Source organism: Bombina bombina, chromosome 1, assembly GCF_027579735.1.
Source record: "Bombina bombina isolate aBomBom1 chromosome 1, aBomBom1.pri, whole genome shotgun sequence".
NCBI lineage: Eukaryota > Metazoa > Chordata > Amphibia > Anura > Bombinatoridae > Bombina > Bombina bombina.
Window position 1 is genome coordinate 1,001,518,192 of NC_069499.1, and position 20,536 is coordinate 1,001,538,727.

Sequence of the window (20,536 nt, forward strand, 5' to 3'; positions counted from 1 at the left end):
CGGCGGGGTCCAGGAGCGGTGGTTTAGGGGTTAAACATTTATTTTAGTTGTGGCGGGGTCCGGGAGCAGTGGTTTAGGGGTTAAACAATTTATTTAGTTGTGGCGGGGTCCGGGATCCACAGGATAGGGGTTAATAACTTTAATATAGGTGGCGGCGGTATAGGGGGTGGCAGATTAGGGGTTAATAGGTATAATGTAGGTGGTGGCGGGGTCCGGGAGCGGCGGTTTAAGGGTTAATATATTTATTATAGTTGCGGCGGGGTCCAGGAGTGCGCGGTTTAGGGAGTAATAACTTTATTTAGGTGCGGGGGGCTCCGGGAGCGGCGGTTTAGTGGGTAATAACTTTATTTAGGTGGCAGTGGTGTAGGGGGGGCAGATTAGGGGTGTTTAGACTTGGGGTATATGTTAGGGAGTTAGGTGCAGACATCTCCCATAGAAATCGATGGGATATCGGGCAGCAGCAAACATGAGCTTTCACTGCTGTCAGACTCCCATTGATTCCTATGGGATCCATCGCCTCCAGGGCGGTGGATTGAAAACCAGGTACGCTGGGCCGGAATAGTGGTGAGCGTACCTGGTTGTAGTTTGATAACTACCAAAAGTAGTCAGATAGTGCCGAACTTACGTTCGGAACATCTGTAGTGACGTAACCATCGATCTGTGTCGGACTGAGTTTTATGCCACTATATTCTACTTTAGCCGGGCTGTAGGGCTTGATAACTACGGCGAATCAGCCTCGCCACAAATACGCTGCGGAATTCCAGCATATTTGCGGTTGACGGCTTGATAACTAGAGGCCATTGTATCTATCTTAGGGTTTATTTTTATTTTACAGGCAACTTTGTATTTATTTTAACTAGGTAGAATAGTTACTAAATAGTTATTAACTATTTAATAACTACCTAGTTAAAATAAAGACAAATTTACCTGTAAAATAAAACCTAACCTAAGTTACAATTACACCTAACACCACATTATAATTAAATTAATTACCTAAACTAAATACAATTAATTACAATTTAAAAAAAATATCTAAAGTACGAAAAAAAAACTAAATTACAGAAAATAATAAAATAATTACAAGATTTTTAAACTAATTACACCTACTCTAATCCCCCTAACAAAATAAAAAAGCCCCCCATAATAAAAAAGCCCTACCCTACACTAAATTACAAATAGCCCTTAAAAGGGCCTTTTGCGGGGAATTGCCCCAAAGTAATCAGCTCTTTTACCTGTAAAAAAAAAGTACAATTCCCCCCCTCCAACATTAAAACCCACCACCCACACAACCAACCCTACTTTAAAACCCACCCAATCCCCCCTTAAAAAAACCTAACACTAACCCCTTGAAGATCACCCTACCTTGAGACGTCTTCACACAACTGGGCAGAAGTGGTCCTCCAGACGGCAGAAGTCTTCATCCAAGCCGGGCAGAAGAGGTCCTTCAGACGGGCAGAAGTCTTCACCCAGACGGCATCTTCTATCTTTTTCCATCCGGCGCGGAGCGGGTCCATCTTCAAGACATCCGACACAGAGCATCCTCTTCTTTCTTTGCCCGAAGACTGAATGAAGGTTCCTTTAAATGACGTCATCCAAGATGGCGTCCCTTCAATTCCGATTGGCTGATAGAATTATATCAGCCAATCGGAATTAAGGTAGAAAAAATCATATTGGCTGATGCAATCAGCCAATAGGATTGAACTTCAATCCTATTGGCTGATCCAATCAGCCAATAGGATTGAGCTGGCATTCTATTGGCTGTTTCAATCAGCCAATTAAATGTGAGCTCAATCCTATTGGCTGATTGCATCACCCAATAGGATTTTTTCTACCTTAATTCCGATTGGCTGATAGAATTCTATCAGCCAATCAGAATTGAAGAGACACCATCTTGGATGACGTCATTTAAAGGAAACTTCATTCAGTCGTCGGACGAAGAAAGAAGAGGATGCTCCGCGTCGGATGTCTTGAAGATGGACCCGCTCCGCGCCGGATGGATGAAGATAGAAGATGTCGTCTGGATGAAGACTTCTGCTCGTCTGAAGGACCTCTTCTGCCCGGCTTGGATGAAGATGTCTAACGGTAGGGTAATCTTCAAGGGGTTAGTGTTAGGTTTTTTTAAGGGGGGATTGGGTGGGTTTTAGAGAAGGGTTGTTGTGTGGGTGGTGGGTTTTAATGTTGGGGGGGGGGGATTGTACTTTTTTTTTTACAGGTAAAAGAGCTGATTACTTTGGGGCAATGCCCTGCAAAAGGCCCTTTTAAGGGCTATTTGTAATTTAGTGTAGGGTAGGGCTTTTTTATTTTTGGGGACTTTTTTTATTTTGTTAGGGGGATTAGAGTAGGTGTAATTAGTTTAAAAATCTTGTAATTATTTTATTATTTTCAGTAATTTAGTGGGGGGGGTTGTACTTTAGATAATTTTATTTAATTGTAATTAATTGTATTCAGTTTAGGTAATTTATTTAATTATAGTGTAGTTTTAGATGTAATTGTAACTTAGGTTAGGTTTTATTTTACAGGTAAATTTGTCTTTATTTTAACTAGGAAGTTATTAAATAGTTAAGAACTATTTAATAACTATTGTACGTAGTTAAAATAAATACAAAGTTGCCTGTAAAATAAAAATAAATCCTAAAATAGCTACAATGTAACTGTTATATTGTAGCTATCTTAGGGTTTATTTTATAGGTAAGTATTTAGTTTTAAATAGGAATAATTTAGTGAATTGCATTAATTTTATTTAGATTTATTTAAATTAAATTTAAGTTAGGGGGGGTTAGGGTTAGACTTAGATTTAGGGGTTAATAACTTTATTATAGTGGTGGCGACATTGGGGGCGGCAGATTAGGGGTTAATAAATGTAGTTAGGTTGCGGCGACATTGGGGGTGGCAGATTAGGGGTTAATAAATATAATGTAGGGTTTGGCGATGTTGGGGGCTGCAGATTAGGGGTTCATAAGTATAATGTAGGTGGTGGCGGTGTCTGGAGCGGCAGATTAGGGGTTAATAATATAATGCAGGTGTCAGCGATATTGAGGGTGACAGATTAGGGTTTAATAAGTGTAAGATTAGGGGTGTTTAAACTCGGGGTTCATGTAAGGGTGTTAGGTGTAGACATAAAAAGTATTTCCCCATAGGAATCAATGGGGCTGCATTAGAAGCTGATAGTTTTTTTTTCAGCCGGCTCTCCCCATTGATTCCTATGGGGAAATCATGCACAAGTACGCACGTTTTAACAGCTCACCACTACGGTAAGCAGCGCTGGTATTGAGGTGAGATGTGGAGCTAAATTTTGCTCTTCACTCACTTTTTTGCGGTTAACGCCGGGTTTCTAAAAACCCGTAATACCAGCGCTGTCTGCAAGTGAGCGGTGAGCATAAACTGCTTGTTAGCACCGCACCCCTGTTAACGCAAAACTCGTAATCTAGGTGATAGTTTTCTGGTGTGTGTGGGATATTATCTATACAGTTTTAATTTACTCTGGTGTGTTGGGTTCTGACTATGGGCGAGATTACGAGTGGAGCCCAAATTATCGCTTGCACATTAACTTCAAAATAAAATAAAAAGTTTGCGCCCAAGTCGTAACCTGACATATGCAAAAATGGGAATATCGCGACCATGTTAAAATATTCCTCTATAGACTTCAATGTGAAAACTGTAAAAAAAACTAACACCCATACCAACCAAGTGCACTAACCCGGCATGAAATCTGAATATTTCATATTCCAATGTTCTTCACATAGAAAAATATGTTCTATATATTCTTAAATAAATATATATATATATATATATATATATATATATATATATATATATATATATATATATATATATATATATATATATATATATATATATATATATATATATATATATATGTATATAATGTTTGTTTGGTAAAATAAAATATACATATGTATATATATATAATTATATATAGGTACAGATATATATAGGAATATCTATTTAAAAATACTTAAAACATGTTTTCAGCAACTCAAAGGGCTACAATGAACTATATATATGTCTATATATGCATACATATGTGTGTGTGTGTGTATATTTATATATATATGTCTATATATGCATACATATGTGTGTGTGTGTGTGTATTTATATATATATATGTCTATATATGCATACATATGTGTATGTGTGTGTGTATATTTATATATATATGTCTGTAAATACATATATAAATACATATGTACACACAAATAAACATATACATATTTAGACATGTGTATGTATGTATCTTTATTTTAAATCCCTTTGCAGTTTTTTTTCTTCTAACACCGGAAACCTCATATCTTTGAGCCCTTATAACTTTTTTATGCAATATTTTTTGATAATAATTTTTATTAGACAGTTATTATGAGTTTAACTGTACATTACAATGTATTTTTGATGTGTTTTGTGCAACGTTTTAGTTGATTGTAATAGTTAACCAGAGCTCTGAAGTTGTGCTAACCCGATGTGCATTCAATTTGATTGCGGTCAAGCGAACATGTTTACTTTCAACTCGCAAAACATGCTACTTCCAACACGTGCAAAAAGTGTGATATACCCCTTATCGCTTGTGCGCAACAGTTAGCGTGCCACTCATAATCTAGCCCTTTATGGGGGTTAATTCACTCGACGGTGTTGGGTTCTGGCTATTTGAAGGTTAATTCACTGTACTGTGGGAGGTACTGATCATATGCAGTTAAATGACTGCAATATGTGTTAATGTCAATATTGGGGTTAAATCACTGCTTTCTGTGTGTTATCGGGTAGGTTAATGACAGAAAGGAGGTTATGTATAACCTAATGAAGCAAATAGAAAATAAAATTGGTGTATGTTCCAGCATCGGATTTGAGTGTGTATCTAGGTAGCTATGAAACCTGTGTATCTACAAGACTTTTAGTAACGCGGAATCTTCTTCCATATTATCCCTCAGTGCTCATCTTGTTAAACATCTTCATTGCTGGGTTATCCTGCACTCTTTATGTATTCCCACTCCTCTCCTCTTTTTTCCTCATCATTACTCTGATACTTGAGCATCTGCTGACCTTTACCCATCTTCCTCCCACGGCTCTCCTTTACTGCAGTCCTTTCACATCATTACTGCTATCTACAGCTTGATCACATATTAACAGGCAAAACGCGTCCTTTTTTATCATACTGAACCAATTATTATCAAAACCAAGGCCAGTCAGCCAAGCGTTATTTCCTGATACCTTTTAAAGCAGTCAGCTCCAAACAACAGCTCTTTTATTCGCCCCAGAACAACAGACCCTGCTAACCATGTGACCTAGCTGAGAGCTAAGAACATTATTGTTGTACATCAATACGATTTGCTTTACTTCATATGAAACGATAGGTGAATGTTTCACATTATTGGTTAAGAGCAATGAATACGGCCACATTTGTTCATTTTAAGCAAGTGGTGAATTTTGCAGTAAATGAAACTTACATTTTTTTATTTTTTTTTAAACAAACTTTAAAGAGAAAGTAGAGTCTGAATTAAATGTTCGTGATTCAAGTAAAGTATGTTGTTTTAAACAACTTTCCAATTTACTTCTATTATCAATTTTTCTTACTTCTCTTGGTATACTTTGTTAAAAAGTAAAGTTAGGTTGGCTGATAGGAGCTCAGGAGCGTGCATGTATCTTTGTATGACTGCAGTGTTTGCAGCTTTGTGCATATATTGCTATAAATATTGTTGCCAACACTGCTGTCACATGGCTAAAGATATGTGCACGCTCATGAGCTCACATAGGATTAATCTTTAACAAAGAATAGCACAAGAACAAATCAAAATTACTATATTAGAAATAAATTGGAAAGTTGTTTAAAATTTTATTCTATAGCCAATCTATTTAAAGGGACAGTCTACTCCAGAATTGTTATTGTTTAAAAGATAAATATCCCTTTATTAGCCATTCCCCAGTTGTGCATAACCAACACTGTTATATCAATACACGTTTTACCTTTGATTAACTTGTATCTAAGCTTCTACAGACTGCCCCCTTATCTCAGTTCTTTTGACAGACCTGCATTTTAGCCAATTAGTGCTGACTCATAAATAACTTCACAGGAGTGAGCAGAATATTATGTATATGGCACACATGAACTAGCTCTTTATAGCTGTGAAAAACTGTCAAAATGCACTGAGATAAGAGGCGGCCTTCAAGTGCTTAGAAATTAGAGGGATAGTCTACACCAGAATTTTTATTGTTTTAAAATATAGATAATCCCTTTATTACCCATTCCCCAGTTTTACATAACCAACACAGTTATATTAATATACTTTTAACCTCTGTGATTATCTTGTATCTAAGCCTCTGCAAACTGTCCCTTTATTTCAGTTCTTTTGACAGACTTGCAGTTTAGCCAATCAGTGCCTGCTCCCAGATAACTTCACGTGCACAAGCACAGTGATATCTATATGAAATACATGAACTAACACCCTCTAGTCGTGAAAAACTGTTAAAATGCATTCTGAAAAGAGGTGGCCTTCAAGGTCTAAGAAATTAGCATATGAACCTCCTAGGTTAAGCTTTCAACTAAGAATACCAAGAGAACAAAGCAAAATTGGTGATAAATAAAAGTAAATTGGAAAATTGTTTAAAATTACATTCTCTATCTGAATCATGAAAGTTTATTTTGACCTAGACTGTCCCTTTATCATATGAGCCTACCTAGGTTTAGCTGTCAGCAAAGAATACCAACTGGAAATATATATATATATATATATATATATATATATACACACACACACCTTCAGGTTAGCACTGGATCTACAGCAGAAATTAGTTTTTCAGCGCACCCCCATCGAAGTCTATTATGTGAGGGTATTATTTTAGGGCACCCACTAATATTTTACTCTTAACCTGCCATATAAGAGTAAAAATGGAAGTGCTATGGTTTCGCGCACATAAACCCGACAGAAGTACACTAATTCTTCATGTGCGTTAACCCGACATAAGTTATATTAAGGTGCTTTATGTAATTATTAATTATAAAATTTTGAAAAATATTAATGATGAATGTGAATAATTATTATAGATATACTTAATAATTTTCTAAAAAATCAATATAATATACATGTATATTTTACAGTAACTATTATTAATAATTATTATTTTTTTCAATATTTTATATTTAATATTTACATAATGCGCATTAAGATAACTAATTCTTCATCCGGGTTAAACTTACTTTGTGAAGTCCGAAAGCGTGTTACGCATATTTTACATTACAATGTTCTTTACATAGGAAAAATATATATTTTTTATTTTTAAATATATATTTATATATATATATATATATATATATATATATATATATATATATATATATATATATAATGTTTATGTAATATATATATATATATATATATATATTTATATATATATATATACACACATATCTATATAAATGTATATACAAGCATGGGTATATATAGAAATATTGATTTAAAATAAAAATAACACTAGCAAATGCGCAAAATTTGTAATCTGGCATATAATACATTAAAGGGATTTAAAATCCAACTTTTTCTTTTATGAGTAAGACAGAGCATACTATTTTAACAACTTTCCAATCTACTTCTGTTATCAATTTTTCTTTGTTTTCTTTGTATCCTCTGTTAAAAAGGGAGGAAAGTAAGCTCAGGCGTGTGCACGTGTCGGCAGCACTATATGGCAGCAGTGTTGTAAGAATGTTATACATTAACAAGAGCACTAGATGGCAGCAGTGTTGTAAGAATGGTATACATTAACAAGAGCACTAGATGGCAGCAGTGTTGTAAGAATGTTATACATTAACAAGAGCACTAGATGGCAGCAGTGTTGTAAGAATGTTATACATTAACAAGAGCACTAGATGGCAGCAGTGTTGTAAGAATGTTATACATTAACAAGAGCACTAGATGGCAGCAGTGTTGTAAGAATGTTATACATTAACAAGAGCACTAGATGGCAGCATGTAGTGCTCCAGACGTGTATGGTACCTATCTAGGTATCTCTTCAACAAAGAATAACATAAATACATAGCAAATTAGATCATAGAAGTAAATGGGAAACTTTTTTTAAATTGTATTATCTATCTGAACAAAAATGTTGAGTTTTGTGTTCCTTAAGGAGCTGAATATAAAGGTTTTATAGGGATCCAATAAATACCGACACAATCATCAGAAATTATATCGTATTTTATTATTATAAAAATTATCTCAATGTCCTTTTTCATGTTATTTTACTTTTTAATCTCTAATTATGTATTTAAACTTGATAAGAGCACCAAAAACACTAGCCACAACATGGGACAGCCTATGTAAATATAAATATATATATATATATATATATATATATAGTCCTGTTCCTGCTTGTGAATTTCCTAGAACTGTGTTTAGACAATAGACCCATTAGGAGAAGCTCTAATCGATGAATTGTCTATAGGGATATAGATGAGATTGCTGAGGGGTCTCATAAAGGCAAGATTTTAACAATCGCTACCTCTGACAAGAGTAGGGTATTTTTGTTATGTTTTCTTTAATAAATGGAGCCTACTAATACTGAATGTTTTTTTTATTCACAGTTGGATATTGTCAGTAAATAATTGTAGACAAGCCTGTACCAATGTTTACTCCCACTGAGAGTACATTTCAAAATTGTATGTTCTTGTTTCACATGGAGATGTGCAGATACTATAGTAATGTCTGACTTTCTATGGTGATGAAACCAATATGCGTTACATTTTGCCTGTCTAAATAAAAGCAAAATCATTAAAAAACAACAACCCTTTGTACTAGTTATTTTGCCCCATTTCCTCTAGTGCAGGAACCAAATCCCTATGCAAACATATTCCCTAATTTAGATTATAAACAACTTGCACTCCCTTTCCGCTATCTTCTAACAACTAAATGCAATGTTTGCTTTTGTGTAAAAAAAAAAAAATTGTACTTGGCACACGCTCCCTAGTAAGGCCAAAATAAAAAAGTTTTGTGATTCAGATAGAGCATGCAATTTTAAGCAACTTTCTAATTTACTCCTATTATCAAATTGTCTTCATTTTCTTGGTATGTTTATTTGAAAAGCAAGAATGTAAGTTTAGATGCCGGCCCATTTTAGGTGAACAACCTGGGTTGTCCTTGCTGATTGGACAGCACCTTTAAACAAGTGCTGTCCATGGTTCTGAACCCACAATTTGCTGGCTCCTTAGCTGAGATGCCTTCTTTTCAAATAAAGATTGCAAGAGAATGAAGAAAAATTGATAATAGAAGTAAATTAGAAAGTTGCTTACAATTACATGCTCTATCTGAATCATGAATCTGAATCATGAAAGAAACCATTTGGGTTCAGTGTCCCTTTAAATTGTGTAAAACAGCATTTTAGTTTGCATCATGTTGAAAATCTAGGTTAGAGAATTTGCTTTTTGGCCTCTCAAGGGAAAGTAGGACACACACATTTGTACACAGGTGTTTAATGCCTCCTTTAATTGTATTTGCTATAAAGGGTAAAATAATCGTGGCCACAATTGGATCCCTGATCTGCCCTAAGCGTTTGCTTCTTTGTGGCAATATTTTTATATCACACAGAGAAAATAATCATACACAGAGCAGCTTGAAATATCCTTTAATGTAATTACACAGAAAAATTGCAGCTGCCTACTGAAGAATAATCACATAACTTCCATGCATTTAATGAACTGTTAATTACTTTAAATGGCTTAGTTATCACACATTATAAAATACAACTCATTAACTTCACTGCAGAATTTATTTCTGGGTCTTAAAATTAAACTTATATTTCAAAAGCTTTATAGGCCTTGTTTATATACAGTCTGAAACCATAAAAGTGAAGAACTCAGCTTTGGAAGGGCATATTTGTTACCACAGAGAAGGGTATCTCTGTATAAATGGCTTTTCTGTATAATCTCTCATTTGAGATTAAATAACATCTTAAACATGACATTCTGCATACTCAACTGAACAATATTGGTATCAGAACCCACAAAGATTGTGCATAATGCCTGACTGTCATGGTCCGGGTTCTATGCCCCACACTCTCCTGGGGTATCCCTTTTATGGCAAATATCCCAGTTTCTAGAAGAAAAAAAAGGGATTGTTCTGGCCCTGACCAAGGCCCACTCAACTCTGCCCTTGCCCCATCTGTGACACAACCAACTACGCCCAATGTACAGCCCACTAGTGAGGGCCTAACCACAAAACACCTATGGCCCCTGCCCACATTTCTCTCACACACCTCAGCCCTAGGCAGCCTCTTTGAACTGTTTGGAGCCATGTGTTAAATTAACACTGAAGTATCACAAAAACTCATTGAAGCCTGCCCCACATTGTTGGGGGTTTTCTTGTTTTGTTTTTTAAAATATTTTTAAAGGGACATTCTAATGCAAAACAGCCATGCTATATATCATTAAAGGAAGCCATGTCTGCATTACTAAATATGGCCAAGTTTACATAGTTGTTAATTTTGAGGCACAAAACAATAACACATTTTACTAGTTTAAAGTGGTTTTGACATTCATTTTTCACTAGATTTACACACTTACCCATTCTATTTTACAAGTGCACAAAAACCACAAGCCACCTTTAACTGTGATCAACTCACAATACACATACAGAAACACATTTAAAATGTATGACTCCTTTAATTAGTGTTGAAAATCAGTGATACATCCTTTAAAAAGCCTGATTGAATCCATGTTCCTGGTCTCTGTTGCAGTGCCCAGTGAGGGTAAGTGCTAAATGATCCAAGTTAACCAATCACTGAGCACAATATTGCAAGTTAAATTTCACTGTACGCAGTTGGACTAAATTTTCTGAGGCATTTTACAGTGAAAATAAGTTAAATAAATAATGTATATTGAAAAGTATATTTAATTATGGCTTTTATGACCCTTAAACCTACTGCTTCAGCCTTCAAAGTTGTTAAAGGACCAGTAAATACAGTAGCTTTGCATAACCAACAAGTGCATGATAAAAAGACAATGCAATAGCACTAAGTCTGAACTTGAAATGAGTAGTAGATTTGTGTTCGGACAAATTTCAAAGTTATGATTTTTTCCACTACTCCTGTATCATGTGACAGCCAACAGCCAATCACAAATGCATATATGTATATTCAGTGAATTCTTGCACAAGCTCAGTAGGAGCTGGTGACTCAAAAAGTGTAATTATAAAAAGACTGTGCACGTTTTGTTAACGGAAGTAAATTGGAAAGTTGTTTCAAATTGTTTCTCTATCTGAATCATGAATATTTAATTTTGACTTGAGTGTCCCTTTAAATCTTTGCCATTGGTAGATGATAATATTAAAATATACGCAAAACATTTTAATGATTGTAAGCTGCCTAGATCTATACTGTGTAAATGTTCATCTGTGTTTTATTTTTGTTTAAGGGATCATTTTTCACAATATAAGGTGAACTATTAATAATGAACGTTTGCACGTCACTCACTTGCTATGCTGGCAGTCTATCCTGCTGTACATCTCCCTCAGTTCCTCTACTTTCAAGACGCCATCAGAGAAAAAATGTTTGAATTCCTCAAAGGACAGTTTTCCATCATCTGCAGAGAAGAACAGAACATTTGGAAAAGATGAGGTTAAGGCAATTAAACGTGGACTTATCCATTTTCCCCCTTATATCAGTGTTAAATCTAAATATGTTGCACATTAAACATTTTGATATTTCACAACACTCTTAGTTTACGTTAAAGAGATTTTGTTGATATGGATTTCTGACTGTTTTGAGGGACAACTACTTCTATGATGCTACAATAAGATTAGAGACAAATTGAATAACAACTAGAAAAATAAATTAAAAACTTATAGAGGTCAAAAAGAAACACCACTTGTATGTGTGTATGTGTGCATGTCATATACAGTATCTCACAAAAGTGAGCACACCCCTCACATTTTTGTAAATATTTTATTATATCTTTTCATGTGACAAAACTTAAGAAATTACACTTTGCTACAATGTAAAGTAGTTAAAGTACAGCTTGGCAACAAAAGTGAGTACACCCCTAAGTGGAAATGCCCAAATTGTGCCCAATTAGCCATTTTCCCTCCCCGGTGTCATGTGACTCGTTAGTGTTACAAGGTCTCAGGTGTGAATGGAGAGCAGGGGGTCGATCCGATAAAAATCGTCGCCCGCAAAAGCTGGTGACGCCAATATTTGCGCTGGTTAGGTATCCTATATACGGCGTAACTTAGAAGTTACGCGCGTATATTTCTGCCGTCGCCCATAGTTTTTTGGGCCATAGGCAGGTATACCAAACCAGCGCAGTTTGGTATCCAATATACAACGTAAGGACTTACGTGGCGAAAATGGAGAAATCTTACTCCATTTTCACCTCGCCACAAAAAGCAGCCGTAAGAAGCCTTACGCTGACTATTGGAGCCCCGTAACTCCCTAAACTAGCTGCTAAATAAACACCTAACGCATGCGCAATGTCTATCTAGCTGTCAACCGCGATCTGCTAAATAAAACCTAACGCATGTGCAATGTCTATCTACCTGTCAACCGCGATCCCCCGCCGCAATCCCTAATAAAGTTATTAACCCCTAAACCGCCGCTCCAGGACCCCGCCGCCATCCACATAAACTAACCCCCTACTGTGAGCCCCTAAAACCGCCACCATCTAACTGATCTATCCCCTAATGTGAACCCCTTACACCGCCGCCATCTACCTTATCTATCCCCTAATCTGACCCCTTACACCGCCGCCACCTATATAAAAATTATTAACCCCCTAATCTAATCCCCTATACCGCCGCCAGCTATATTAATATTATTAACCCCTAATCTAATCCCCCTATACCGCTGCCAGCTATATTAATATTATTAACCCCTAATCTAATCCCCCTAAAGTAATAAGCTCTATTACCAGCCCTTAAAAGGGCTTTTTGCGGGGCTTTGCCCCAAAGTAAACAGCTCTTTTGCCCTATAACCTGCCCTCCCTACACTGCCACCTATATTAATAGTATTAACCCCTAATGTAAGCCCCTTACACCTCCGCCATCTATATTAAAATTATTAACCCCTAATTGAATCTACCTACCCCGCCGCCAGCTATATTATCTATATTAACCCTAAGTATATTATAGTTAATATAGTTATTACATTATATATATTAACTATATTAACCCTAATTATATTAGGGTTAATATAGTTAATATAGTTACTATAGTATTTATATTAACTATATTAACTCTATCTAACCCTAACACCCCTAACTAAATTCTTATTAAATTAATCTAATTCATATTATAAACTAAAATATTCCTATTTAAATCTAAATACTTACCTATAAAATAAACCTTAAGATAGCTACAATATAATTAATAATTACACTGTAGCTATGTTAGGGTTTATATTTATTTTACAGGTAAATTGTTAATTATTTTAACTAGGTATAATAGCTATTAAATAGTTATTAACTATTTAATATCTACCTAGTTAAAATAATTACCCAATTACCTGTAAAATAAATCCTAACCTAAGTTACAAATATCAATAAATTAAATAAACTACAAATATCTATCTAAAAATTCAATTAAATAAACTAAACTAAATTACAAAAAAAAAAAACACTTAATTACAAAAAATAAAAAAAAGATTACAAGATTTTTAAGCTAATTACACCTATTCTAAGCCCCCTAATAAAATAATAAACCCCCAAAATAAAAAAAATGCCCTACCCTATTCTAAATTAAACAAGTTCAAAGCTCTTTTACCTTACCAGCCCTTAAAAGGGCCCTTTGCGGGGCATGCCCCAAAGAAAACTTTTGCCTGAAAATCCGATTGGCTGATTGGTTCAGCCAATCGGATTGAACTTGAATCTGATTGGCTGATTCAATCAGCCAATCAGATTTTTCTACCTTAATTCCGATTGGCTGATAGAATCCTATCAGCCAATCGGAATTCGGCGGACGCCATCTTGGATGACGTCATTTAAAGGAACCATCATTCGTCGTTCAGTCGTCGGCCGGGATGGATGCTCCGCGTCGGCGGAGCGAAGAAAGCAGATTGAAAATGCCGCTTGATGGAAGATGCTGCCGGATGGAAGAAGACGTTGCTGCCGCTTGGAGAAAGACATCGCCGGGATGAAGAATTCTTCTTTGCCGCTTGGAGAAAGACATCGCCGGGATGAAGAATTCTTCTTTGCCGCTTGGATAGACATCGCCCGGATCGGATGAGGAGTTCGGCCCGGCGTGGTGAAGACAAGGTAGGGAGATCTTCAGGGGGGTAGTGTTAGGTTTATTTAAGAGGGGTTTGGGTGGGTTTAGATTAGGGGTATGTGGGTGGTGGGTTGTAATGTTGCGGGGGGGGGTGTTGTGTTTTTTTTCAGGCAAAAGAGCAGTTTTCTTTGGGGCATGCCCCGCAAAGGGCCCTTTTAAGGGCTGGTAAGGTAAAAGAGCTTTGAACTTGTTTAATTTAGAATAGGGTAGGGCATTTTTTTATTTTGGGGGTTTATTATTTTATTAGGGGGCTTAGAATAGGTGTAATTAGCTTAAAAATCTTGTAATCTTTTTTTTATTTTTTGTAATTTAGTGTTTGTTTGTTTTTTGTAATTTAGTTTAGTTTATTTAATTGTATTTTTAGATAGATATTTGTAGTTTATTTAATTTATTGATAGTGTAGGTGTATTTGTAACTTAGGTTAGTATTTATTTTACAGGTAATTGGGTAATTATTTTAACTAGGTAGCTATTTAATAGCTATTATACCTAGTTAAAATAATTAACAATTTACCTGTAAAATAAATATAAACCCTAACATAGCTACAATGTAATTATTAATTATATTGTAGATATCTTAGGGTTTATTTTATAGGTAAGTATTTAGATTTAAATAGGAATATTTTAATTAATAATATTAATATTAGATTTATTTTAATAAGAGTTTAGTTAGGGATGTTAGAGTTAGATAGGGTTATTATACTTAATATATATAATATAATAACGATATTAACTATATTAACCCTAATATAATTAGGGTTAATATAGTTAATATATATAATATAATAATTATATTAACTATATTAACCCTAATATAATTAGGGTTAATATAGTTAATATAGCTGGCGGCGGTGTAGGGGATTAGATTAGGGGTTAATGTATTTAATATAGCTGGCGGCGGTGTAGGGGGATTAGATTAGGGGTTAATACATTTATTATAGCTGGCGGCGGTGTAGGGGGATTTAGATTAGATGCAAAAGAGCTGTTTACTTTGTGACAAAGCCCCGCCAAAAGCCCTTTTAAGGGCTGGCAAAAGAGCTGTTTACTTTGGGGTATGCCCCGCAAAAAGCCCTTTTAAGGGCTGGCAAAAGAGCAGTTTACTTTGGGGTAATGCCACGCAAAAAGCCCTTTTCAGGGCTATTTGTAGGGTTAGACTTAGGTTTAGTGGTAGGGATAGTTTAGTATTTTAGGGGTTAAATAATTTTATATAGATGGCGGCGGGGTAGGGGGATTAAATTAGGGGTTAATAATTTTAAAATAGATGGCGGCGGGGTAGGGGCTCACTTTAGGGGGTAGGTAAGGTAGATGGCGGCGGTGTTAGGGGCTCACTTTAGGGGGTTATAGATTTAATATAGCTGGCGGCGGGGTACGGGAGCGGCGGTTTAGGGGTTAATAACTTTATTAGGTTGCGGCGGGGTACGGGAGCGGTGGTTTAGGGGTTAATAACTTTTTTTATTGTTAGGCTAGTGAGGGGGGATAGCGGATAGAGGGTTAGACGTGTCGGGCTATGTTTAGGAGGAGTGTTAGACAGTGCGGGTGATTTCATACTTTAGTCAGGTTTTGTAGGCGCCGGCAGTTTCTAACGTGGCGCAAGTCACTGGCGATTCCAAAAATCTGTACTTACGCAGATTTCTGGACATCGCTACTTTGTCAGACTTACGCCACTTTAGCAAATGACGGCGCCACATATTGGATAGCTCGAGTTGCAAGCTGAAACTGCGGGCGACGCGGGTTCCCTCGCTTGCGCCGCAAACTACGCCGTTTATCGGATCGCGCCCCAGGCGTGTTAAATTTGGTGTTATCACTCTCACACTCTCTCATACTAGTCACTGGAAGTTCAACATGGCACCTCATGGCAAAGAACTCTCTGATTATCTGAAAAAAAGAATTGTTGGTCTACATAAAGATGTTATAGGCTATAAGAAGATTGCCAAGACCCTGAAACTGAGCTGCAGCACGGTGGGCAAGACCATAAAGTGGTTTCACAGAAAAGGTTTTACTCAGAACAGACCTAGCCATGGTCAAACAAAGAAGTTGAGTGCACGTGCTCAGCGTCATATCCAGAGGTTGTCTTTGGGAAATAGACGCATGAGTGCTGCCATCATTACTGCAGAGGTTGAAGTGGTGGGAGGTCAGCCTGTCAGTGCTCAGACCATACGCCGCACACTGCATCAAATTGGTCTGCATGGCTGTCGTCCGAAAAGGAAGCCTCTTCTAAAAATGATGCACAAGAAAGCCTGCAAACAGTTTGCTGAAGACAAGCAGACTAAAGACATGGATTACTGGAACCATGTCCTGTGGTCTGATGATACCAAGATAAACTTATTTGGTTCAGATGGTGTCAAGTGTGTGTGTGGTGGCAGCCAGGTGAGGAGTACAAAGACAAGTGTGTCTTGCCTACAGTCAAGCAAGGTGGTGGGAGTATCATGGTCTGGGCCTGCATGAGTGCTGCCGGCACTGGGGAGCTACAGTTCATTGAGGGAACCATGAATGCCAACATGTACTGTGACATACTGAAGTAGAGCATGATCCCCTCCCTTCAGAAACTGGGACACAGGGTAGTATTACAACATGATAACGACCCCAAACACACCTCCACTGCCTTTCTAAAGAAGCTGAGGGTAAAGGTGATGGACTGGTCAAGCATGTCCCCAGACCTAAACCCTATTGAGCATCTGTGGGGCATCCTCAAGTGGAAAGTGGGGGAGCGCAAGGTCTCTAACATCCACCAGCTCCGTGATGTCATCATGGAGGAGTGAAAGAGAACTCCAGTGGCAACCTTTGAAGCTCTGGTGAACTCCATGCCCAAAAGGTTTAAAACAGTGCTGGAAAATAATGGTGGCCACACAAAATATTGACACTTTTCGGCCCAATTTGGACATTTCCACTTAGGGGTGTACTCAACGGTTTTGACATTAATGGCTGTGTGTTGAGTTATTTTGAGGGAACAGCACATTTATACTGTTTTATATATATATATATATATATATATATATATATATATATATATATATATATATATATATATATATATATATATATATATAGGTTGTACACTCACTACTTTACATTGCAGCAAAGTGTAATTTCTTCAGTTTTGTCAGATGAAAATAATTAATAAAATATTTACAAAAATGTGAGAGCTGTACTCACTTTTGTGAGATACTGTGTATATATATATATATATATATATATATATATATATATATTTTTATATATAGGCAGCTCTACCATAAGACCAAATAGATGGTTGCCTAAGGTCTCACTTAAACAGGGGACTCACAGTGCATGTGCATGGTGTGTCGATTAGTTAAAAAAAAAACACTGTTGGATAGTTGACATAGGAGCAAAGGAAATGCCTGTCCCTGACTTTCTGCCGGTTACTACTGTTTACCCGGGGAATACATGTTCCGAAATGCAGCACTGCAAAAGGAGAGGTGTGGTGGAGGAGTTATATTGCGCACCCTGTTATCCTGCATGTCTAAATGCCACCCCTGTTGTCTCCTTAGTATCTCAACACATGAGTACAATGTGGGGCGGTTATGGGTCATTATGTGAATCGCACACAGAGAGGTGACATATGCAAGTGTGTTTGAGAAGAGAATAGTAGAGATTAGTGTGATCAATTGAAGAACCTGAGGATTTGAGAATTAGCCACACACTGCTTGAGGAGAAGCAGGGAGCATGGGATAGCCTGTCTGAAGGAGCTCCAGAGGATAAACTTGCCTGTAATGCTGATAGTGATTACAAAAATACATCTGCCAGGTCTGCTATGAGCTTTCTTTACTAACTTCATTCCCTTTCTGCATTATCCTTTTTCTCATCGCTCAATCACTTTGTCCTCTCTTTTTCTGCCTCTTTTCCTTTTTTCTTCTTTTCTTTCTCTCCCTCCCTTCTCACTCTTTCTATTCACTATCTCTGTGTCTCTCTCTTTACTCTCTTTCTCCACTCCCTCCTTCCTTCTCTTCAATCTTTCTTTTCATGCACTCCCTTATCTCTCTCTGCTCATCTTTATTCTATAAACACTGCCTACCCGCTCTTTTCTGTTTTTCTCCATTCTTTCTCTCACATTCTCTCTCTTCAATCTCCATTTTCTCTCTCCCTCTCTTTCTCCCTTTTTTCTTTTCTCACTCTCTCCTCTCTAATTACTCTTCTCCCTCTATACTTTCTCTTCTTCTGCCCTTCTCCAGTTCCCTTTTCACTCTCTCCTATCCCTCCCACTTTCTGCTTCTCTATTCTTTATCATTTCTCTCACTTCAGTCTCTCCACTGTCCTCTCCTCTTTCTATCTTTGTAAACTATCTGCCAAATGTTCTCCTCATTTCTCTTTCTCTGTCTACTCTGTCCTTCTCTCTATTTTCTGTCTCTCTTGTCTCTTTTTTATTTCCCTCTTCACTTTCTCTCCACTTTCTCATTCTCACTTTCCTATTTCCATTCTCTATTCTTCTCTTTTTCTCTTTAATCTCCTTTCTCTCTCTCCTCTAAAATAACTTTTGCCTCCTTTCTTTCTCACCTTTCTACCCATTCTCTCTTTCCCTTCTTTTCTCTCTATATCTTTCACTATTATTTTTCCTCTCCCTTCATGTTCCTTCTTTCCCCAATCTACAATCTACATAACCTCTTGCTTCCTCCTTTTTTTCCCCTCTCGATTCACTCTCAATTTTCTCTCTTTCTACCTTTTTGCTCTACTCTTTTAGTTAAATCCAGAGAAATTCCTATTTATATTTATTTGGTTCACTCTTACATTTTGTTTTGTGTCGAGGGGCCTCACTAACTACTTGAGCCTTGCCTAAGGCCTCACTAACTCAAGATCCGTCTCTGTATGTATGTATGTACTGTATGTATATATATATATATATATATATATATATATATATATATATATATATATATATATATATATATATATATATATATATATATATATATATACTATACACTGTGTATATATATATACATATATATATATATATATATATATATATATGTGTGTATGTGTATATATAAAGGGCTCAAAATTTCCACTAATCCACTAGCCATTGGCAAGTGGAAATTTAATGTGGCGAATGAAAGTTAGTTAGTGAATGTTGAGTCTAAAGTCTGGTGGCATGTTGTAAGTAGAAACGTTGGCACATTGTATTTGCAGAATGTATATTCCTATTGTAGCACTGATAAACACAAACTTTGGCGCTATGTGCTAAAACTATTATCTAAAGGGATATTATATATCTAAGTGCAAGGATATGTTATTCCTCTCGGGCTCTAGAGACCCCATTAATGCTTAAACAGTTAATTCTGAGAATTTAAACAGGACAGAGAGAGTTTGTAGAGAAAAAAAGGAAGTGGAAAAGAAGGTAGAATTAAGAGAGAATAGAGAAAAAGGAGTGAAAAGATATGAGAGAGAGGAAAAAAGGGTAAAGAGAAGATATGGCCTGAGAGAGAAGGGAGAGGGTAAAAAGAGAGCTTGAAGAGAGGAGGGAGTTGAGAAAGATAGTTAAGAGCGAGAAGGTAGAGATAATATTTATTTTAAAAAAAATATCCAGCTCTGCATCCTCTCAGTTCAATAACTTATTTTTTCTATCCAGCTTTTGTCTTCCCCCAGAACCTCTTGTTGATGTTTCTAACTGCTATGATTTTTTTGTTAATTTATAGCATTATATATGTAGCATTATTTAATTTGTTTTGGTATAAAAAAAAAAAATTACAAACTGTTTCACAATGGCTAAACATATCATTTCATTACACTCAATACTACATACAGCAGCCTACAGACTCATTTGAGCTGCGGCTCTCTGATTCTTAGTGGTTCTTTATTAGAAGTGGCAGAGTTACTCACTGGAGTTAGAAACTGGAGGTGGAAACTGCAGTCCCACTAACAGGTAAACTTACTAACTATACACCTGTACAATGATCTCCATGTCTTTTCTGCTCTTTATGTCTGCCCTTCTCCTAAAACTCACTGCATGTCCCTAAAACAATAACAACAACCCCCACACTATCTATATATCACCATCCCTTCTCTCATCCCCTATGCTGTCCTCTCATCAACTACTCTGTCTCCTTAGAAATACTTCCCACTCTACCTCTCCTGTGTCTAATCATACACACTCCTACAAGTCTCACTCTCACCTTCTGTCACTCTCACTGGTACTACTGTTTGCTGCTGGTGACGTCTCTCCTAACCCTGGCCCTGCAGCAATCACCACAATTTTACACTCTCGCTCAATCTCCCACTGCAAAAACTCTAGGTCACACAATACCAACATATCATCTCCATTAACACACAGCG

The 20,536-nt window shown here is 36.5% G+C and overlaps 1 protein-coding gene across 1 annotated transcript in view; it reads right to left on the minus strand.

The window, feature by feature from the left end:
• The window catches only part of NECAB3 (N-terminal EF-hand calcium binding protein 3), a 386,730-nt gene that overhangs the window by 343,389 nt on the left and 22,805 nt on the right, over nt 1–20,536 (minus strand). The window contains exon 3 of the mRNA XM_053712842.1: nt 11,464–11,572. Coding sequence (XP_053568817.1) covers nt 11,464–11,572 — 109 coding nt within the window. The remainder of the gene's footprint in view (nt 1–11,463; nt 11,573–20,536) is intronic.